Source organism: Heteronotia binoei, chromosome 15, assembly GCF_032191835.1.
Source record: "Heteronotia binoei isolate CCM8104 ecotype False Entrance Well chromosome 15, APGP_CSIRO_Hbin_v1, whole genome shotgun sequence".
Taxonomy (NCBI): domain Eukaryota; kingdom Metazoa; phylum Chordata; class Lepidosauria; order Squamata; family Gekkonidae; genus Heteronotia; species Heteronotia binoei.
In genome coordinates this window covers 15,353,545-15,377,681 of record NC_083237.1, presented here as the reverse complement: position 1 = coordinate 15,377,681, position 24,137 = coordinate 15,353,545, and the positions used below count along the sequence as shown (strand labels likewise).

The following is a 24,137-nucleotide window of genomic DNA, read 5'->3' as shown; positions in this document are numbered from 1 at the left end:
ACTGGAGTGACTTTGTGACCAACACTGAAGTCCTCAAGCGGGCGGAGGTTACAAGCATCGATGCACTGCTGTTGAAGACACAGCTGCGCTGGGCAGGGCATATTTCTAGGATGGAAAACCACCGCATTCCCAAGATTGCTCTGTATGGCGAACTTTCCACCGGCCATCGAAATAGAGGGGCACCAAAGAAGAGGTACAAGGACTCCTTGAAGAAATCCCTTGGTACCTGTCGCATCAACCATCACCAGTGGTCTGACCTAGCCTCAGATCGCAAAGCATGGAGGCACACCATCCACCAGGCTATCTCTTCCTTTGATAACGTACGCATAGCTGGTCTTGAGGACAAAAGGAGATTGAGGAAGAATCGCACTGCTACAGCACCAACCCCAAATCAGACTTTTCCCTGCAGCCACTGTGGCTGGATCTGCCTGTCCTGCATTGGTCTTATCAGACACCAGCGAGCCTGCAGCAGATGTGAACTACTGCACCCTTCTTAAATCTTCATTCGCGAAGTCAAGCCAAGAGAGAGAGATAGAATCAGTGTTGGTTACTCTTTTCTTTTATTTTAGGTGCTGTGGGGCAGTGTGAAAGACAGAGGATTCTGATCGCCGGCCACAGCATGGTTTTTTGGGCTGCCCACCAGGCTCGGCACTCACCAATTGGATCGCAGTTGGGCCTTAGTGAGTGAGCAGTCGTGGAGTGGCAGGGGCGTCGAGGACTTTGCTGGGACGGGCTCCTGCCACTCCTTTTTCAAAGGAGGAATGGTCCTCTGCCTCAAATTTTGGTTATTCACCTTGGTGGTAACGATCTTGGCCTGTTGATGGGGAGGGCCCCTTCACTGCAGGTGATCGAAGACCTCAGGGTGATATGGAGCAGGTGGCCCGGGGTGCTCATATTGTGGTCCGCCATCCTTCCTCGCTGGGTTTGGAGAGCGGCTTGGGATCCCGCGGGGATCGAGAGGGCTCGACGCAAGGCCAACAGAGCGATTAAGAAGGCGCTCGGTGGTGGCCTTGGTGTATATTTGCCTCACCCTGCCATAAGGTCGGATATGGCAAACCTGTATCGGCGGTATGGTGTCCACCTGTCCGTCGTTGGCAACAGGGCTTTCTTGTTTGAACTACAGCTGGGGCTTCGGTTGGCTTTAGTGGGCCCAAGTGCCTAAGCTGAGGCTTGGCATTGTGGTGGCTGGAGTTTAATTAGGTTTTAGGTATCTGGTGACCACCCTCGGCTTTCCCGTTTCAAGGGAAGTAGTGGGATGGGATGGCAGTTGGGCTGCACGGCTCTCTGCTGTGTTGCCCGCTACAGGGTTCCCTCCTTTGGCGGGCCATTCTTGGGTGGGCGGCATTGCCACTGGGGGGGGTATACCTGGCCTTTGCCGGCCTGGCGGCAGCCGATTTAAACTGGCTACTGCTGGGGGCTGGGTGGCTCACCCTATCCGGATGGGGAAGGGTCTGGTGTGTTTTTCTTCGCCTGTCCGGGAGTTTAGTTTGCCCCATGCTGTTTTTGTTCAATAAAGTTGCCCTGTTTTATTACCCATCATACCGTGTTGTCTCATTTCTTCTGACTGGGGGAGCAATCCGGCCCCTTCCCACCCACGCCGACGTTTCGGCGGCATAGGGCGGGGGCCGCATTTGCCTCCCCGGATGGAGCCGAGGCAAATGGGCCCAGTCATCTGGGGATGTGCGTGGGCGTGGTCTGGGCTTTATAAGCCCAGCTATGCCTGCAGCCACGCACTTCATTTGTGGCTTTCGGCCCACTCTCCCACCCTGCAATAGTACAGGCTTCTCCAGTTGCCATGTTTTACGAGGCCAGGTAGGAATTTTTTCATCTCAATTGATTGGCTATGGCTGGGATGTGTTTGCCTTGAGGCTGGGTTTTGGTTTTTGGTAACTTTATTTAGCTGGAGTTTAATTAGGTTTTAGGTATCTGGTGACCACCCTTGGCTTTCCCGTTTCAAGGGAAGTAGCGGGATGGGACAGCAGCTGGGCTGCACGGCTCTCTGCTGTGTTGCCCGCTACAGGGTTCCCTCCTTTGGCGGGCCATTCCTGGGTGGGTGGCATTGCCACTGGGGGGGGTATACCTGGCCTTTGCCGGCCTGGCGGCAGCCGATTTAAACTGGCTGCTGCTGGGGGCTGGGTGGCTCGCCCTATCCGGATGGGGAAGGGTCTGGTGTGTTTTTCTTCGCCTGTCCGGGAGTTTAGTTTGCCCCATGCTGTTTTTGTTCAATAAAGTTGCCCTGTTTTATCACCCATCATACCGTGTTGTCTCATTTCTTCTGACTGGGGGGGCAATCCGGCCCCTTCCCACCCACGCCGACGTTTCGGCGGCATAGGGCGGGGGCCGCATTTGCTTCCCCGGATGGAGCCGAGGCAAATGGGCCCAGTCATCTGGGGATGTGCGTGGGCGTGGTCTGGGCTTTATAAGCCCAGCTATGCCTGCAGCCACGCACTTCATTTGTGGCTTTCGGCCCACTCTCCCACCCTGCAATAGTACAGGCTTCTCCGGTTGCCATGTTTTACGAGGCCAGGTAGGAATTTTTTCATCTCAATTGATTGGCTATGGCTGGGATGTGTTTGCCTTGAGGCTGGGTTTTGGTTTTTGGTAACTTTATTTAGCTGGAGTTTAATTAGGTTTTAGGTATCTGGTGACCACCCTTGGCTTTCCCGTTTCAAGGGAAGTAGCGGGATGGGACAGCAGCTGGGCTGCACGGCTCTCTGCTGTGTTGCCCGCTACAGGGTTCCCTCCTTTGACGGGCTGTTCCTGGGTGGGCGGCATTGCCACTGGGGGGGTATACCCAGCCTTTGCCGGCTTGGAGGCAGCCGGTTTAAACTGGCTGCTGCTGGGGACTGGGTGGCTCACCCTATCCAGATGGGGAAGGGTCTGGTGTGTTTTCCTTCACCTGTCCGGGAGTTTAGTTTGCCCCATGCTGTTTTTGTTCAATAAAGTTGCCCTGTTTTATTACCCATCATACCGTGTTGTCTCGTTTCTTCCAACTGGGGGGGCAAACAACCCTTGCTAACAAGTTTTAAAGTGACTTTTTAAAAGGTTTAAAGGGTTAAATAATAATAATCTTTTGTATTCTTTTTTTACTGTTATAACACTCAAATCATCAAATCTTAATATGTAGACTCTTTGTGGGACTTTTTATAAGGTACATTTAAGGTTATTCTTACATGTTCTGGTCAATGACTGTACATATTCTGGTCATTGACTGCAACAATAAACTGACTGAATGAATGCTTTCCCAACCAAAAGGCCAAGAAGTAATAAATACTTCTATCCCAAGTATGTATGGACAAAACAATTCCCACCAAGCAAGTGTTTTTTCTTGCTCCGGCAGCAAGTCCACGTGGGCCTAGCTTTTCCTAGATGTTTTTCCCAACTGTTGTATTAACAAGTTGTTTAAGGTGTGGCTATCTTCTCTGTAATGAATCAACTTTCTTGTGACTACTCCTTGTCAGAGTCCCAAAGGCATTTCAGCAGTCATTAGAAAATAACATCATTCCTGTATTATACTAGAAATACACTGTTGGCATTCAGAGTTGTGGTAAGCCTAGAGACAGGTAGAGTTACGATAGCTATACTATGTTAAATTTTATTCTAGCGATTGTGCAAGTCAGATGGTTTCAAACTGGAATGATTTCAACAGTCATGTGAAAACACTGAAATCAGGGTTGCAATCAACTGATGGCAAAATGGTATCAGCTGTGGTGTCCGTTTTGGTGCTGTTCTACCCATCCATGTGCAGGGTTCAAGATGCTAAATGCATAGTCAGTGAACCCCTCTCAAGTCTTCATAAACACTTTCAAGAAGGAGATCTCATCATTGGGGGAATTAGCTCTCTTACGTCTACTACATCAGATGACCTGGACTTTAAAAAGCTACCCAGTTCTTTGGCATATGATACACCTTTGTAAGGACATTTCCTCTTGTGCTTATCTGTTAATATCTGTGCATGTGTGCCTATCATGTTAATAACTGACATGCTCTTCAGATGTCATTGAATTCTAGGAATGTAAAGATTAATTTCTAACTTTTCTATTAATTTGCAACCCCTCATTTCCATTTCATGGTTCCTTGGAAATGACAGATTTTATTATCTTCTCTGACCCCATAATGAAAAACACAAACTGAATAGTTGTCAGCTATGGAACAAGCAGTTTTGTAATAAAAACTTATTGTTTAGCAGAAGAGATGCTCATGGAATCTTACCATGTTGTGTACAGTGATGAATCTGGATTGAATTGAATAGAAATCCTTGGTATTTCCAGTTAGCACTTCAAGTGTGGTAGTCATAAAACCACACATTTTAAACATTTTTCCTCCAGTTTCTGTGAACATTGAAGTCTAATAACATCAAAGCACTGGCTATCTAGTGGGATATTAATAAATGAAAGGATGATCTAAAATGCTCAGAAATAATATCTGGAATTAGAGAGGAGTGGAAATCTAAATGGGCTGGAATCTAACTGTGGATCAAATAAATTCAATGTACTGGTACCATTATCAATATCAATGCACTGATACCATTATTAATATTTCAAATCAGTTATGAGTAATAAAGCTTGAGGCTCAATGACAGTATAAAAATGTTGCTCAGTTACTTCATGTTTCTTGTCACAGTGTACGGACTAGTCATTACCAACATGTCTTGGCCATGGCATTTGCTGTGAAGGAAATCAATGAAAACCTCCATCTCTTGCCCAATGTCACTTTGGGCTTCCATATCCGTGACAGTTTCATGAATGAACGAGAGACCTATCGTGCTACAATACAGCTTCTCTCTGCAAAGAACAGATTTATTCCCAACTACAAGTGTGACTTCCAGAACAATCTGATAGCAGTCGTTGGAGGAGCTGATGCAAAAACTTCTCTCTACATAGCAACTGTGCTATCCATCTACCACATTCCTCAGGTAGGCTGAGTATTCAGAATATGAAAGGACTCTAACGAAAGTGTTGTCAGTGTTATAAAACAGTGTTATTTAATCTATTCATGGCCAAGTGAAGAAAAACATATCTTCTAAACTATCTATAACATCAAAGATTTCAGGTTTTCACGGCTGGTAACATCATTAGGGTTTGTAGGATCTTTCGGGCTCAAGTGCCGTGTTCTACTGGAGAAAGTTTTACTTCCAGACGTTTCGTTTTCAGCTGCGGAGAACATCCTGGAAGAAAAACTTTCCCAGTAGAACACGGCACTTGAGCCCGAAAGATTCTACAAACCCTAATATCTATAACTTCATGATATATGCCTTTTAAAGTTATTTATTTACATGAGAATATAGCGATGCCAGCATTCAAAATATTCTTTAATGTCTCTGCCCATGATTTATAGTTTTAGTTACTCTTGAGTATTTGTTTGCTGCCTTTCCATAGAGAGTTTGGCCAAGGCATTCCGTGACAATGTAGAAATATAGTAACATAATATTACATATAGCCAAAAGCATGGGGAGGGAGTTCCAGAATCTACAACAGACAATAATAGCCAACCGGATTATCATTTGAGAGGGTCCTGGAGGGATATGTCCTTAACTTTCATCAAATTAGTTTGGGGTCTTACATGATTAAAATTAGGCTGTAAATAATTTGGAAGATCTCATAGCTGATACAAGGCAGCTTAATCTGTTCTTTTGTTGATGAAGGGAGCTTTTACACTTGAAAGAGTATACCCTGAAAATCTTCTTAATCTTGAAGGTGCTACTGGATTCAATGTAACTCCTGTTCACCATAGTGAACACCAGTTAACGTTCTGAACAAATGCAGCCATGTATGGCATGATGCCTTTCATCATCATCATCATCTTCTTCTTCTTCTGGCATTGTGTGTAGTATAGCCAGGAGTTCCTAAGTGTGTCTGGCAGCCAGAAGTTCTTGCTTTTCTAGCATGATGCATCACCAGGTGGTAAGCTAGGCTTGTTTTTAAGACAAGAGATGTTACAGAAGTGACTTCCTCTGCACAAAACCGCAGTATTCCTTGGAGGTCATCCTTCCAAATACAAGCCAAGGTTGACTCAGCTAAGTTTCTGAGATCTGATGAGATCAGGCTAGCCTGGGCTATCCAGGTCAGAGCTCATAGGATGTCCGGTATGGATGTTGTCAAGCCTTTCTGACTCTGGTCATGTATACCTTCTCCAGGAATGGGCACATGTGGCAACATGCTGATCAAGAGCACTGTTTGTACATGCTTCCCCATGCAACAGCTATTACTATCCAATGGAATTATTTTAGATTCAATATCAATATTTGATTCTCAAATGCATGATGATGAACCCAATATGGTAGTATATTCTATATTTGAAAGGACTCTTTGGAAGATTACATTAGGTATACTCATGTAATTGAACAGTCTGCCATGCACAATAATGCCCTGAACATAGAATGAATTGACAAACTGAATAGCAGAATAAGGTTTAGTTATTAAGTTTAGTTTAGTTTACTTATTTAAGTTTAGTTTAGTTTAGAATAGCAGAATAAATTTTAGCTACAGAATAACCTTTATTACAGCATATGCTTTCGTGAATAATTGACCTCATGTTATCAGATGTATGCATTTAGTTCTTCATGCCTTTCAGATTCCCAGCAACTGACACCATTTTAATTTCTTCTCCATAAATAAAAAAGGGAAACATAGTCTATTTTTTTAACCAATGATGCAACTGAAAAGTATGCATTTTTTGAAAATGATAAATGCACTTACACCAATTAGCATTTTGAAAACTTTTCACTCTCACTCTTTTCATTTCCTTCCCAATTTTGGCTTCCTTTAGCTCGCCTACAGTTCCACATCATTAATGAATGAAACCTTCTCAGGACTTTCCATTTATCGAATGGTCCCAAATGAAGCCCAGCAGTACAAGGGGATCCTGCAGTTAATTCTGCATTTCAGGTGGACATGGATTGGGCTCATTGTTGCAGATGATGAACGTGGAGAAAGATTTCAGCAAGCCCTACTTCCTTTTTTTTCTCAGAATGGCATCTGCTTGGCCTTCATAGCAAAAATCCACCAGGTCTCTATGATAAGTTATTATTTTGACATGATGAAAGAAGCATGGAAAAAAATTGATGTTTTAATGGAGAGTAAGGCTAATGCAGTTGTTTTTTTTGGAGACACTGGTTCAATCTCATTTTTTAGATGGGCAGTAAAATTTTCAGAGCAAGAATACACAACAGCAGAACCTAAAGGGAAAGTTTACATTATGGCCATTCAGATGGATTTTACATCTTACTATTATCAAAGAAATTGGGACAACACTATCTTTCATGGTGCAATGTCCTTCACGGTTCACACAAATGAACTACCAGGATTCCGTCAGTTTCTTCAGAGCAGGAAACCTCTTAGGACTAAAGGAGATGGCTTCATCAGAGACTTTTGGGAACAGGCATTTCTCTGTGAATTCTGTGATTCACTGAGGCAACTTAATTTTCATAAAAACTGCACTGGGGAGGAGAAAATGGAGAGACTTCCAGGCGATGCTTTTGAAATGAGTATGACCGGTACTAGCTACAGTATCTATAATGCTGTCTATGCTGTAGCACATGCTTTACATGACCTGTATTCATCTCCTTATGGACACAGAAGAATGCTGAAGAGGAAGAAATATAACCTCTTCCATCAACCGTTATGGCAGGTAACTATCTTAGAAAATCATGTCTCTGACAACAGAAACAGATATAGTTTGAACTGCTTAGGATTTCTTGATTCATTTTCATGACTTATTTTCCCTCTCCCTTCCACCTTAGAATGTCACAATTTTTCAAGCTACAGCCTTTTTCTCCACCATTTGCTCCACCATTTATTATAAACATACATATGCAAGTCTAAGAAATCCTTACAGACACATATAAATACTGTTCGGTTCTAACCACCATGAGTAATAAATATTGATATGCAGCAGGACTTATGTTCTCTTGGAATGTTGTCCTTTTTCTTTTTGTCCTACAACCCTTTGCAAAAAGACTCTAGTAGTAATTCCTTTGCATCACAAGCCTACAGATAGCCAGTTGTCCTTCCGTTTCAGTCAGTCTTTTTTAAGAATCGCCCCCCACCAGGTAAATTTAAGTAAATCTCTCTCAAGAACCATTCACACCAGGTAAGTCCAAGTCAAGCCCAATGTTTAAGTTATCTCTTTTTAATTGCCAGTACAATCTAGTGCAAACTTCAGTCTGTATTAAATGCAAATTTTAATCACAATCTGTTACAGACTGCAGCCTGTGCAAAATGCAATTCTGGAATGCAAATCTCCTGTGTTATAATTTAAACCTTTATCCTGTTCTCCTTGAGAACACTTAATCTGAATGGTTCTTGAATCATGTTGGAGAAGGGCTGCGGCAAGGAGGGAAATGTGACATCTAAAGGGTTGATAGTGTTTATGTTAATGGCAACCTGTAGGACAATAGCTGAATGTTGGAAATCCATAGAATTATTAGCATTTCAGTCTTAATACTGAGTAATGTCAGTGGAGATTGAGATCGTGGAGGTGAAAGAAACTGAAGAAAAACAACATACACACTCTGTGTAGAAAATAATGCTCAGTGTAATCCATAAAATGCTAGTGCTTGTAAACAAACCAGTGGTACAGATAGATAACCATCCTATGCATGACACAGCTACTGTCCAAAAAACTATATAATATCATTACTGTAGTTTAACAAATGAATAAAGAACTGGCCCAATTTCATTTTGGAAGTATCCTTCTTCAAGGGATCGTTTTTTAATACTCATAGGTTCAGTAGAGCTGAAGAGCCATAATTAATTTCTTTAATACATGTCAGCACACTTCTAGCCGATCCAATGTTTCCAATGTTATGGCACTTCAGCTCTACTGAACCTATGAGTCCCTTGAAGACGGCCCCTTGAAGAAGGACACTTCTGAATTGAAAGTTGACTGGTTCTTTATTCATCCGTGGGACTACAGTAATTATATTATGGTTTTTTTGGGACATTAGCTGTGTCGTGCATAGGATGGTTATCTATCTGTACCACTGAATTGTTTACAAGAACTAGCATTTTGTGGATTACATTGAGAATTATTTTCTACACAGAGTGTGTGTGTTGTTTTTCTTTAATACTGAGTTATAGTAGATAGCTTTGACTGGAAAATTAACAAACCAAATTAGAAAAATTAAAGATAGAGCCAAAACTTCAGATTTTTGGAAACATGGCATGACTTTATTTTATACATAACATAGAATAATACTCAAAACACATTTCAGCCGTTCCTCAGATTATGGGAAAAACTTAAGGAAATCTCTCTCTATATTGTAATTATACGTCTTTAAAGAAAAAAAGAGAAAGAGAGCCTCAGTAGTTGACCTGGCAAATTGTGTTTGCTTTTGACTAGTCCAGCTCATCAGGCTATCTCCATAGAAACACATGCAGCCACTGATTGACTTGTAGTCAGTTTTGTCTTCACTCCATTTAGAGTCCATTTATCCAACAAGTCTTGGGATGTCACAAGCTGAGAGCTTTAGTTTCAGGCAGCTTTTCTTATGAGTTATGTAGCCAGCCTCGTTACAGCATTCCAATTATAGTGATTTGATAAACCAGCTTTTCTGCACAGGTTTCCAAAAGCTGCAGAAATGTCAGATCTAGACACTGTACTCAGATAGAGAAGCTTGCCTATTGCCTCTCAGTATTGTCCTACCAAAATAAGAAGGAGAAGTGTCTGACTCCTCCCCTCCTGCAAGACTCTACTACTATGCCTACATGTCCCATGTCCACCCAAAGTTCAGCCGGACCTTCTAAGTGCCTGATCGAGGTGGAAGCAGAGATTCACCCTCTCCTGGACTCTGGGATGGCCAGCCCCATGCAGCCCAGTGTGGTCAATCTTATGCACCCTCCTCCTGAAGCACTTCCTGGTTCCAGTTTCAACAATGGCTGTATCAACTTTGATTTGAATAACTCGCTTGATCAGCTGATTGAAACTGACTGATGTCTAACAATGCCCCAGCCCTCACCAGTGAAACTGTTATCCTGGAATATAGCTGGCTGGGGAAGCAAGAAATGGGACTCTGATTTTTGTTCCTACCTCAAACAATTTGAGATCATCTTTCTCCAGGAAACTTGGACAGACTCTTTGATTTGCCTCGAGGGTTTTCTAGCATACTCCTTACCTGGGTTTAAAAGTAATTCACGTGGTCATCTCCAAGCAGGCTTGTGTTTACTAGTCTCTCAGCAATCTAAATTTAAAGTGCTGGAACTACCTGCTTGCAACCCCCTTGCCCATGCTTTTCGTTTTAGCTGTCATAGCTTTGTGTTTATTGTTGTTAATGTCTACCTTCCCCCCTCTCCTGACAAAGCTTCGCTATGCTCCCTTTGGGATCGTATGACCACATATCTCGAACAACTTGAGCACCTCTTTCCCACGACATATATTATTTTACTTGGAGATTTTAATGCTAGAATTGGTAAAGATGACCGGGACCTCTTGGCTCTCCTGAACTTAGACCCCAATGTTTCCCTCCCTTGTTTTTTTAGGTCTGTCAGGATTTCTAAAGATGCCCGCATCAATCATTACCCTGATTTCGCAACTTAAGTCCAAAAAGGCCCCCGGCCCTGACGCAGTCATTCCAGAGCTATTGAAGTTCCACCCAGAATGGTGGTAAATCCACCCTTGACCACTGTGTTGTTTTATCACACCTAGTTTTCAAATACAGTGGGAAATCCAGCAACAAGCTCTTCGCTGCCTTTTTAGACCTCAAGGTGGCGTTTGACTCAGTTCCTAGAGAGTTGCTCTGGGTTAAATTGGCCAGGATGAACATGGATCCCAGATTGCTTACCTTGATTAAAAAACTGTATACACACACCAGCTGTCAAGTTAAGTACAACCTCCAGGGAAATCTAACTTCGGAAATTCCAATTTGTAAGGCTGTATCCTTGCCCCAGCACTTTTTAATCTTTTTTTAAATGATCTAGCCCCTGTTTTATATGCAATCGATGGGCATGCTACTAAAATTGCTTACTGTCACGTTCCCATCCTTTTATATGCGGATGATGCCTTCTTATTGTCATGTTCCCAAATTGGATTGAGGCGTCTATTATACCAAGTTATGACCTATCTCAATAACAACAAGTTAACCCTGAATTATGGGAAAATAAAGATTTTAGTTTTCTCTAAATCTTGGAAGCAATTATTATGGTCAGTCCAGGGAAACCCTATTGAACAGGTCAAAACTACCAAATATCTGGGGATTAATTTTTCCTATAATGGGAGCTGGGCAACCCATCACAAGTGTGCTCTAACAGTGGCAAGAACTAGTGCCTTGGCTATTGCCCGTTTCTTTTATTTGAAAGGGAACCGATATGTCCCTTTGGCCCTAAGAGCTTTTAATGCGAAATCTAGCCCCCAACTTTTATATGGTGCCCCTATACGGATCAGTGCCTTTGATCACACCACTGAAGGCCTACAATCCTTTTTTTTTTTTTGAGGAAAATTCTGGGACTACCCAACTGTGTTCCTTATGCTGCAATTTGCATGGAAACTGGACTGTTGCTGCTGGAAACTCGCGCCTGGCTTTTGACCTTTAAGTTTTGGCTGTGCCTTTTATTTAATTCTGATCAGAATTCTTTCACCTTTTTGATGCTGATGATACTTTGAACACATATATAATACTTTGTTAAGGCAGGAGAGTGCAAATGATCAAGATTAGTGCAATTCTATTTGGCATTTTGTCCATGCTCTAATGCAAATCTGAAACCCCTTTTTCTTGAAAACCATTTGGTTGTTCCATGTAGATCTTTACAGATAAGTCTCCATTAAGGAATGCTTGTCCAAGTGTTCAACATGCATTCTTCTTGATGCTGATATAAATAATGGTGTGCTTGACAATGGGTGCAAAAGTTTCAGACTTTTCTTTGCAGGTAAAATGTTCGCTCATAGGTTGAACATTTGAACAAAAGAAAAACTTACTGTTTCTTTGTGACTGTCTCACAGCTGTCTTCTCTGGCCAAGCTTCTCCTGCCTTCACTTTTGATCATGGAGTCGCTTGTAGCCCTTCCTGTTGGTTGCAGTACTGTCAGGTAGACACCTGGCCATATGAGCAAAAGATACTTCTTCAGCATCTTGGCTAGTTTGCATTGTAGATTCAACATCTGATTGGTTGTAAACCACCTAGCTAAGATTAATATACAGTACCGTTAGCTTAACCCTCTCATGACTGAAATGATAACACTTACAAAACCACAACCTCTCCTGTCCTCCATCTTTGTCCTTTATCACCAACAGGAACAACTGTCTGCCCTCCACAACTCTTGGAGTTGCAAGTTTAAGAAATGATCAGGGCCATCCCTGCCACTAGGCAAACTAGGTGATTGCCAGGGGCACTGGCCTTCTGGGGATGCTGAATTGAGTACCTCCCCCATGTGACAGTAATGTTATCTGTGGGGGGGGAGCAGAAGACGTTAGGGTGGCAGGCAGTCTAGGGCTGGCCATATAAATGTTCCAGTATCTTAGTTTCCCACTGTGGAGTTTCTCCCTTTGGTTCACTAACACATGGTCTTGGCTGCCATTGAGACAAAGTTCTAGTGTGAATTAGCTTCTAGTAAAGAGCAAAAGTGGCTAAGAGAGTTGAGAATGGGGACAGAGCTTTTTCCTCATTGTGCATAGGTTTTGTAATTTTTGCACTGTCCACCCCTTGGGGTCATCTTTCTTTTCCTGACCCATAAGAAAGATCTGCTCTTTCTGGTTCTAGGAGATGAGTCCTGCCCATCCAGTTGTCCTGTTGTTTACCTTTTGCTTTTTAGCCTCTAAGTTCGTGGAGACCCAACTTTGATGTAAATCCTGAGATGTAAGGCATTTCTCTAGCATTATTATTTGGGATTATTATCTCATGGTATTGAATATGGGGTTTGCATATCACCCTGCTTCTCATCTAATTTCTGAGCTCCCCCCAGATAAAAAAAAATCTTTGCTCTAAAGGGGGTAAAACAATGTTGTGGGTAGAATTCTTGCCAATGTCCTCCCATTGTGGTGGCAACAAAAAGCTACATCTGGGAAAGCCATTTCCTCTTGAAAGTGAGACATACAAAAAAGGAGAAAATCTGGATGTGTTTAATAACTCTAATAATAACATCATGTATAAAAAAATAAAATGGAAAATCATAAAAATGTCAGGCACGGACACAAGACATTTAATAGTCTTTTAAAAATATGTTGTATTATTAAGTAGTTACTAAAAGAAGTTAAGCAGTTACTCAGAGAATTGAGGCTCAAATCAATGAGAGGCAGGGTCTTTTCCATTGCTGCCCCTAGCTGGTGGAATGAGTTGCCGGAGGAGGTCAGGGCCCTGCAAGAGCTTCCACAGTTCCACAGGGCCTGCAAAACGGCACTCTTCCGCCATGCATTTTCATGATAACAACACCTGCAGCAACGGGATTGGGCCATAAAAACATTACTAATGGTTTACCTCATCACGCCATGGTGATCCTAGGACCTCTTAGAATGGTTAACCACCATTAGAACTTGATTGCTGTCTGAAACCATGATACTGGCACACGTAGATGTTATGGAAATTATTTTTATGTTTTATGATTTTATTGTTATTTTGATTTATTTGGTCACACTAATGTGACTGTGTGACCTTTAATATGTGAGCCGCCCTGAGCCTGCCTTTGGCAGGGAGTGTGGGATATAAATCAAATAAATAAATAAACAAAACACTAGCATGCACAATGCTTGTCAATGAACAGCTGATCCTCATTTGTGTTTCCTTTTTCAATCTAGCTTCATGGCTTTCTGAGAAGCATCTCATTTAATAACAGTGCTGGGGTGACAATTTCATTTGATACCAGTGGAGAAGTCACAACAGGGTTTGATATTATGAACTGGCTTGCTTTCCCAAATCGATCCTTTTTTAAAGTGAAAATTGGAGAGGTTCATCTAGAAGCTCCTGCAGACCAAATGCTTACCATTAATGAAGAGAGGATCACCTGGAACAGCTGGTTTAACAAGGTAATTTGAGAAAGCTATCATTTAAAACATTAGAGTGAGATGGGGGGGGGGGGAAGCTAGCTTCAGACAACCCAAAAGTTTTATTGGTTTCTTTCCTTGTTTCTTTCTTTCTTTCCTTGTTTCTTTTTTTCCTTCTTTCCTTCTTTCTTTCTTTCCTTGTTTCTTTCTTTCCTTCCTTCTTTCTTTCTTTCTTTCTTTCTTTCTTTCTTTCTTTCTTTCTTTCTTTCTTTCTTTCTTTCTTTCTTTCTTTCTTTCTTTCTTTCTTTCTTTCTTTCTTTCTTTCTTTCCTTCTTTCCTTCCTTCTTTCCTTCCTTCCTTCTTTCCTTCCTTCTTTCCTTCTTTCTTTCTTTCTTTCTTTCTTTCTTTCTTTCTTTCTTTCTTTCTTTCTTTCTTTCTTTCTTTCTTTCTTTCTTTCAACATGAGTACCTGTCATATTAAGCAAACAAGTTGTGAATGGAACAGAAGAATGACTGCAATGTCTCTCAGACTTTCCCATGTGAACTTAAAAACAAAACAAAACAGAACAGCAGTCAGACATGTCAACTCTTTAAATAGGGTTCTCCTGAGATTTCAACCAATCTCCAGTTTGCAGGGATCAGTTCCCCTGGAGAACATGGAAGCTTCTGAGGGTAGATCTATAGCATCGTGTAACCCATGTTCTCTCCCGCACTTCATCCTCCCTAGGCACCAACCCTTCAGTTCTCTAGGAATTTTAAAACCAAAAGCTGTCAACCCTGCTCACCCAAGTTGGGACCATTTCAAGGGTGGAGGATGTACTCCATCATTTTGCCCCCAGAGCGGGGAAAAAGAGTCAGACATAAGTTATTGGAATAAATATGGGCCACTTTATTTAAATCTTTTATAATAAAACGGCAAGGTCTAACCTGAACTGCAGCAAGGTCAGGGCCAGGGGTCTCAACAGACACCTCCCCTGCCATTCCATGGGTGAGCAACCCAGCCCCCAGGCTGGAGCTGTATACCACAGCTCCTGCCAGGCCAGCACAGCAAACAGGCAAGCACAGAAGGTAGGGCCATCCACCAGATGCACGTCTCGATGGAAGGAACCCTCCAGGTAAGCCCCAAAGCACGGTCTGCAGTCTCCCACCATGGGTCGTCCAATCTCAAGGATGATCCTGCCAGTCTCCTAACCCACAAGAGGGGATGTTTTTTGGTTCTCCCCTAGCCGCATATGAATCTCAAACACAGAAAAACCTGCCCAAACTAAAGTGACCAATCTATTTAATAGCACCTCGCTGTAGCCAAATCCTCAGTCCTCTGACATGCTATGTAGGGTAGGTGAAAAAAACACCCCAACAGTCCTGCCAATCAGCTGGGGAGCAAAAAATTCCTACCCAGCCCCTCAACCCAGAAGACAACCAGCAAATGCCTACATAACAATCAGGGTGGGAAAGAAGGCCGATTGTCAGGCGAAGATCGAAAGGGGGCGTGGAAGGTGCTGCTAAGGTTGCAGCAAACCCCAACCCCACAGAAGCACGCCCGAATGGGCTAGGAAGGTATTTCTCTCTGCCTCCAGGTGGCAAATACATCCCCGGCCTCACAGCAAGGCTGCTGGCAAGTAGGGATGAATTCCATTATGTATAACAACCCAGCAGAAATGATTGAACATAAGGAATTTGTTGGTGAACGAAGCAAGCACATGAAGCAAACGCACACAAAAACGCTTCAGAGGAGAAGCAAACGTCCTGGGGGATTCACCATTAATAACTTGGAGGAACAAACAAAATGTTATTTTTGATTCAATATTTTCTGTAAGTTTTTTTCCCTGCTTCATTTATACATTAGACACAGCCCCTTTCTGTCTGCAGTGAAAGTTGCCATCCAGGTTCTAGGAAGCAAATGATTGAAGGGGAGCAATTTTGCTGCTATGACTGCAAACAATGTCCAGAAGGGAAGATTTCTAATCAGAAAAGTAAGGCATTTGTAGTCCAATCCAGAGCAAAGTTGTACTTTTTCAAGAGTAGAAAGGATCTCATTGATGTGGCAGGTTGAGTTTTGTAGTAGGATTTGTATGATCCAGGTTCAAATCCTCATTCTCCCATGGCAGTCTGTTGGACTAGTCACACATTCCAAACCACCACTGCTTTGCATGGGAATAAAATGGAAATGAGCAACTTAATGTAAATTGCTTTGGGTACCCATTGGAGAGAAAGCAAAGTTAAAATCAAAATATATAAATTAATAAGAAACTGCAAAATTAATTAAAAGGATGATTTTATTTCCTGTGCTTTGAGATATCGTAACATAGCTAAGGGGGACAAATCCTAATTGGCAATATACACTGATGGTGTATGAATTGCTGGTGATAACACACACACACACACACACAAAAATCTGTGTTTTGTAATGTCCCATATACTTTTCAAAATATGGCTTTGACTGAGCATTTGACTGATTCTCCCTCTGTCCTGCCGGTTACATCAGTGCATCAACTGAAGTGATAACACTTACAAAACACCAACCTCTCCTATCCTCCAACCCCATTCCCTATCACCAACAGGAACAGCTGTCTGCCCTCTATAATTCTAGGAGTTGAAAGTTTAAGAAATGATCTCATATCTTACGCTCTCACTGTGGAGTTTCTCCCCTTGGTTCACTACCACATTGTCTTGGCTGCCACTGAGACAGAGTTCTAGTGCAAGATAGCTTCTAGTAAGGAGGAAAGATGGCTAAGAGAGTTCAGAGTAGTAACTTCAAACATGGATATTAATGGTAACTTCAAAGAGACTGAAGAGAGGAATGGATGTCTTTTACCATGGATAATGACCAAAGCAGTCAGGCAAGGATCTTAGAACCCAGGGAAATCATGCATGTGTGTTGTGACTTAATATAAGTATGCATAGACAATATTGGTATTATGGACAGAACTATATATACTCCACTGATCTTCCCAATGGAAGTAAGATTGCTGATTAACATCATTCTCCCCTCCTTTATTTCACTACAAACCTGTGTCTTGGTTAGACTGGGAGAGAGAGAGCTTAAGGTCAGCTAGTGAGCTTCCATGGCAGAATGGGTCTTGCAAACCTTACTACAGTGCTCTACGTACTAAGTGACACAGCATTTCCAGAGGAAGTCACAAGGTGGTGTAGATGCCACTGAAGCACCATGAGCAGAACGTTCTCCCCTCAGAAACTGAGTTCTAGGGGGAAATTGCCAGCATCAGAAGTATTGATAGCTTTTATTAAACAGGTCCTTACCCACTATTATAAGTTTGGTGCAGTAGGATGCTGGTAGACCAGTACACGTCTATATTACTGCATGGCCTTTGGCCAGTTGTTCTTTCACAGTTTAATCATCTCTCTACTGGACCTGCTACGTGATATTTGACATTCTGACAGATGGGCACATTTTAAATAAAGAAAATCCCACAACTGAATACATCTTTTTGCTACAGTAGTGAAGTATTTCAATAGGAGAGTAAAACAAATAAATCTTCTTGTATGTGCCCAACTTCTTCAACCTAGCCCTCACAGGTCATATATATTAGAATAAGTTGTGGAGTGAAATACAGATGCTGTGATACACACCAAAATATCCTCTTGAAGTATGAGATATGGAAATAGATAAGGGATTTAGAGAACACTGAAACTGTCCCTCCTTCTGTCTCTGTTTTACAGATTTGGATGACTGTACCCAATGCAGACAAGATCATTATCCAAATGTGGGACAAAACCAATGCATTCCCAAAGATGTAGCTTTTTTGTCTTATGAAGAGCCACTGGGGATCACTTTGGTGACTTTTGTCTTTTCCTTTTCTTTCATCACTCTTTTGGTGCTAGGAATCTTTATAAAGCACCACAGCACCCCCATTGCCAAAGCCAATAATAGGAACCTCACCTATTGCCTTCTGATCTGCCTCCTCCTTTGCTTCCTTTGTGCTTTGCTTTTTATTGGTCAACCACAACTGGTGTCCTGTCTCCTCCAACAAGTCATTTTTGCCATGGCCTTCTCAGTTGCCATTTCTTGCGTGCTGGCAAAAACTGCCATGGTGGTTCTGGCTTTCCTAAGCATCCAACCAGGAAGCAGTCTGAAGAACTGGGTGGGGAAAAGAATGGGAAATTCTATTATGACTTTCTGTTCCTTTTTCCAAGCAGTCCTTTGTTTTGCGTGGCTGGCCATTTCTCCACCATTTCCAGATGTTGACATGCACTCAGAGGCTGAAGCAATTGTCCTGGAATGCAATGTAGGGTCTGTCACCATGTTTTACTGTGTTCTGGGCTACATGGGCTTCCTGGCCATTGTGAGCTTTGTGGTAGCTTTTTTTGCCAGGAAGTTACCTGACAGTTTTAACGAAGCCAAATTTATCACGTTCAGTCTGTTGGTCTTTTGTAGCGTTTGGATATCTTTTGTTCCCACCTACTTGAGCATCAAGGGGAAATCCATGGTAGCTATGGAGATCTTCTCCATCTTAGCCTCAAGCGCTGGCCTTCTGGGTTGCATCTTTGCCCCCAAATGTTACATTATTTTGCTGCGGCCTGAGTTGAACAACAGAGAACATCTGAGAAGAAGAAAAGAATAATAATGTTAATTACTATAGTTACAACTGCTTTGGAAGGTGTAATATAAAGCTAGCAACCTTAAACTTGATCATCAGTTGTTGAATAATGTCTAGAGCTTCACCTGAGGTGGATTAGTGACCAAAAGAACGGGAAAATTTATGTTCCAACCTATATAATAGTCAGATTCCTCCTCACCATTCCATTTGAAGATAAGGCTTTCTGTGGGAGACATAGCTCATTCAAAAAGAAAGCTAGACTGGCCACACATTTCAGGATGATAGCCAGAAATTGAGTTGGAATATCTTTCCTCAGGCTACCTGCAAACCCTCCCACCACCACCAGAATGGAATCTGAGGTTGTCTGTGGCATGTATTACCCATCAGAAACAAAATTTCGGGATTACACAAGTAGCAATCAGCTTCAGAATGCTGGTGGGATTTACAGTGCAAAAAATTAAAGAGGAACGTCCATCCTGACACAAAATATTTGCAGAATTTCTCTGCAATTTGCAAAAAAATGAAAACTTTGATCCCAACAGGACAGGACAGTGCAGACAGCACAAACAAGGGGCAGGAAATTATTTCCTCTGTGAAGAAACAATAGGACTCAAACAACTTCACTGTTCTATGAGGTCTGTTGTAGCATAATGTTTGGAATGTCATTCTGGGATTATGAAGATCTAGGCCTCACCCCATCACTACCACCCATGTCACAAAAGGATCCTGGCAGACTTTGGGTCAATCACAACCTCTCAATCATACCAACCTTACATGCAGGGTCTTTTTTTGTAGAGAAAGCCAGCAGGAACTCATTTGCATGTAATACCACAACCCTGACATCATCATTGTTTCACACAGGACTTTTTTTGCAGAAAAAGCACAACAGAAACTAGGCCACATCCCATGATGCCAAGACAGTTGAAACTGCTTTCCTGTGTGTTCCTGCTAAAAAAAAAAAAAGCCCTGTTTATACGGTTATTTGGATAGCTTCTCCCATTCATTGATGTCTCAAGCTGCTTTCCAACATAAGGCCTGTCTTAAACTTATTTTTTAAATCTATACACAAGCAGGTTGAAAAAAAGAGGGGAGTATCTCCCAGGCACTGTGAGATGAACCCAGAAGATTGCTGCTTGAAACTTAAAAGAAGTCCAGAGAATTCCTGCTCAACCGTGAAGAGACCTACCACTCCATCCCAATTATGACACAGGACACATTTCACATAGCTATGTGTTTTGTGTTGAAACAAAAATAATTGAAGAGGGAGTCTGCAACAGAGTTGCAGGTGTATTCAGGTGGTGGGAAAAGCTGGCCCTCTTTTCACTAATCTGGGATGGTCTTTTTAGGGGGAAGAGTCACACAGCTGAACATGGCAACCCACTTCCCCAGGAGCCTGATTGGCCCAAGATGTGAAGTTTCAATCTCATGGGCTGGTTTAAAGTTAGCTGCTGTCAAACATGGGTGGGAAAGAACTGGGGAAAATACCTTGATGAAGCTATTGTGAGCCAAATCTGCATGTGCACAAAAAGCCCAAGTGTGGCAACATGATTAATATATTTTGATTAAGTTGAGGGGAGCCAAATCTGCATTGACACAACAGTTTGGGTGAGTCATGATTGCACCTGAAAAAGGATGGAGCCTTAATCAATGACTTTAGTGCCCTTCTTGATTGAGCAGAAAAAGAGAAGAAAAGGTGAATGAAGTTTTGGTTAGTGAAAAAGCAACTTCCTTGGGCTGGGCAGTCACCTCTAGGATATACCAGGACAGGGATGGAATTCTAGCATGAGCTCCTTTGCATATTAGGCCACACACCCCTGATGTAGCCAATCCTCCAAGAGCTTACAAAAAAAGAGCCTTGTAAACCCTTGGAGGATTGGCTACATCAGGGGTTGTGGCCTAATACACAAAGGAGCTCCTGCTAGAATTCCACCCCTGTACCAGGATATTCCAATGCTGAGAAGTCTTTCATTACTGAGAATGAAATTAAATCTTATTATTGAGAACCCTGAACTGGGGGAGATTGCATTTAATCAGTTTGTAATGTCGATACGCCCAAGCTCTTTCCTGAATTTTCATGGGTAAACCCAGGTACCTTTATTAGACTCTTTAGGTTGTAGCTCTACTTAGACTTTAAAGGGGAGGGAGTGCTTCTTGAAACACCTAAGTCCAAAATAAGATGGGAATCCCAATGGGGTCTTGGCTTGAGGCTGCACATTTCACTGTAGTAGCAAATATAGGATAATAGGAACCATATTTGCCAGGGATTTCTCTCTCCCCCCCACCCCCCAATAGTTTGCCAATATAAACTGAGACTTAACATATATATGACATAGGGGGATGAATTTTGAACATATGTGAAGCCATGCACACGTTGCTCAGATTTCTGTCTCGTTTGACAAGTATCCATATATGACTTCTTGTCATCCAAAAAAATGACATAATAACAGAGCCCATGGTGCAGTGTGTTAAAGCTGCAGTACTGCAGCCCTAAAGTCTGCTGATAACCTGAGTTCAATCCTGGAGGAAGCTGGGTTCAGGTAGCCAGCTCCAGGTTAACTCAGCCTTCCATCCTTCTAAGGCCGTTAAATGGGGATCCAGCTTCGTGAGGGGAAACTGTAGATGACTTGGGGAGGCAATGGCAAACCACCCCGTACAAGTCTGCTGTGAAAACATTGTGAAAGCAACATCACCCCAGAGTCGGAAATTACTGCTGCTTGCACAGGAGACTACCTTTACCTTTTTACTGGAGAGACCAGCTGTAGTTTTCAGCTACTCTGTAAAGAAACTGGATTTGGCAGGAATCCTCATCTAAAGCCACTGTCAGGTTCACTAATATCAATGTGTGTGTTACACACCATAAAGTTGTTTTCAATTTATGCTGACCCCATGAATAAATTCCTCCCCAAAGTGTTGCAAGCTGAAGGTATGGCTGCCTTCATTGAGTCAATCTTCTCATGTTGGCTCATCTTTTATTCTGGCCTTCACATTTTTTCTACCAAGGGGATCAATATAAAACCCCTGACATGTTCTGCATGCATTTATACATATTAAGCTATTGGTACTGTGTATTTTTAACCACCATGGCAGGAACAGGAAAACAGGGATTTGTTTTGTACTGTACTGCCTTCAAAATTAGCGACTGAATAGGTATAGGAAGCGGAGCATGAGGCACCAAGGAGGGTTAGACAGAGAATGCTTACCCGGCCAAAAGGCCGAGAAGTGATAACTACTTCTATCCCAAGTATGTACAGACAGTATAATTCCCACACTCCAGTGTTCGCTCCCCCCCCTCAGGCAGCAAGACCACCTTTGCCTAGCTGCCCCACTTAAGAGAGAAGAAAAATTTTGCCAAAGATTTTTTTTCAACTGTTATGCTGAAAACTTGTGTGATCATCTCCTCTGTAATTAGCAAGTTTCTTGTGACCACTGCTTGTCAGAATCCCAAAGGAATTTCAAGTCATCCTTAGACAAAAACATCATCCCTGGATGATACTAGAAATACAGCTGTTGTCATTCACAATCGATGGTAAGGCTAGAGACAGGTAGAATTACGATAGCTATACAATATTAAATGTTATTCTAGTGATTGTGCAAGTCAGATGGTTTCAAACTGGAATGACTTCAACAGTCACGTGAAAACACTGAAATCAGGATTGCAATGAACTGATGGCAAAATGGTATCAGCTGTGGTGTCCATTTTGGTGCTGCTCTACCCATCCATGTGCAGGGTTCATGATGCTAAATGCATAGTCAGTGAACCCCTCTCAAGTCTTCATAAACACTTTCAAGAAGGAGATCTCATCATTGGGGGAATTAGCTCTCTTATGTCTACTACATCAGATGACCTGGATTTTAAAAAGCTACCCAGTTCTTTGGCATATGATACACCTTTGTAAGGACATTTCTTGTGCTTATCTGTTAATATCTGTGCACGTGTGCCTATCATGTTAATAACTGACATGCTCTTCAGATGGCATTGAATTCTAGGAATGTAAAGATTAATTTATAACCTTTATATTAATTTGCAACCCCTCATTCCATTCCATGGTTCCTTGGAAATGACAGATTCTATTATCTTCTCTGACACCATAATAAAAAACACGAACTGAATAGTTTTCAGCTATGGAAGAAGCAGTTTTGTAATAAAAACTTATTGCTTAGCAGAAGAGATGCTCATGGAATTTTAGCACGTTGTGTACAGTGGATTAATCTGGGTTGAATTGAATAGAAATCCTTGGTATTTCCAGTTAGCACTTCAAGTGTGGTAGTCATAAAACCACACTTTTTAAACATTTTTCATCCAGTTTCTGTGAACATTAAAGTCTAATAACATCAAAGCACTGGCTAACTAGTGGGATATTAATAAATGAAAGAATCATCTAAAATGCTCAGAAATAATATCTGGAATTAGAGAGGTGTGGAAATCTAAATGGGCTGGAATCTAACTGTGGATCAAATAAATTCAATGTACTGGTACCATTATCAATATCAATGTACTGATACCATTATTAATATTTCAAATCAGTTATGAGTAATAAAGCTTGAAGTACAATGACAGTATACAAATGGTGCTCAGCTACTTCATGTTTCTTGTCACAGTGTACGGACTAGTCATTACCAACATGTCTTGGCCATGGCATTTGCTGTGAAGGAAATCAATGAAAACCTCCATCTCTTGCCCAATGTCACTTTGGGCTTCCATATCCGTGACAGTTTCATGAATGAACGAGAGACCTATCGTGCTACAATACAGCTTCTCTCTGCAAAGAACAGATTTATTCCCAACTACAAATGTGACTTCCAGAACAATCTGATAGCAGTCGTTGGAGGAGCTGATGCAAAAACTTCTCTCTACATAGCAACTGTGCTATCCATCTACAACATTCCTCAGGTAGGCTGAGTATTAAGAATATGAAAGGACTCTAACGAAAGTGTTGTCAATGTTATAAAACAGTGTTTTTAATCTATTCATGGGCAAGTGAAGAAAAACATATCTTCTAAATTATCTAAAACTTCATGATATATGCCTTTTAAAAATATTTATTTACATGAAAATTTAGCAATGCCAGTATTCAAAATATTCTTCAAAATCTCTGCCCATGATTTCTAGTTTTAGTTACCCTTGAGTTTTTGTTTGCTGCCTTTTCATAAAGAGTTTGGCCAAGCCATTTCGTGACAATGTAGAAATATAATAACAAAATCTTACATAAAGCCAAAGGCTTGGGGAAGGGAGTTCCAGAATCTACAACAGACAATAATAGCCAACTGGATTCTCATAAGAACATAAGAGAAGCCATGTTGGATCAGGCCAACGGCCCATCCAGTCCAACACTCTGTGTCACACAGTGGCAAAAATTTTTATATATACACTCACACTGTGGCTAATAGCCACTGATGGACCTCTGCTCCATATTTTTATCTAAACCCCTCTTGAAGGTGGCTATACTTGTGGCAGCCACCACCTCCTGTGGCAGTGAATTCCACATGTTAATCACCCTTTGGGTGAAGAAGTACTGCCTTTTATCTGTTTTAACCTGTCTGCTCAGCAATTTCATCGAATGCCCAAGAGTTCTTGTATTGTGAGAAAGGGAGAAAAGTACTTCTTTCTCTACTTTCTCCATTCCATGCATTATCTTGTAAAACTCTATCATGTCACCCCGCAGTCAACGTT

At 41.9% G+C, this 24,137-nt stretch overlaps 1 protein-coding gene across 1 annotated transcript; it reads left to right on the top strand.

The window, feature by feature from the left end:
* The first annotated feature begins 1,048 nt into the window (after positions 1–1,048).
* Positions 1,049–18,490, top strand: LOC132583141 (vomeronasal type-2 receptor 26-like). The gene is made up of 7 exons (XM_060254814.1): positions 1,049–1,134; positions 4,624–4,915; positions 6,769–6,887; positions 7,578–7,629; positions 13,723–13,950; positions 15,754–15,880; positions 17,589–18,490. Exons 1-7 carry the CDS (start codon positions 1,049–1,051, stop codon positions 18,488–18,490), a joined length of 1,806 nt encoding a protein of 601 aa, XP_060110797.1.
* Positions 18,491–24,137: the final 5,647 nt, after the last annotated feature.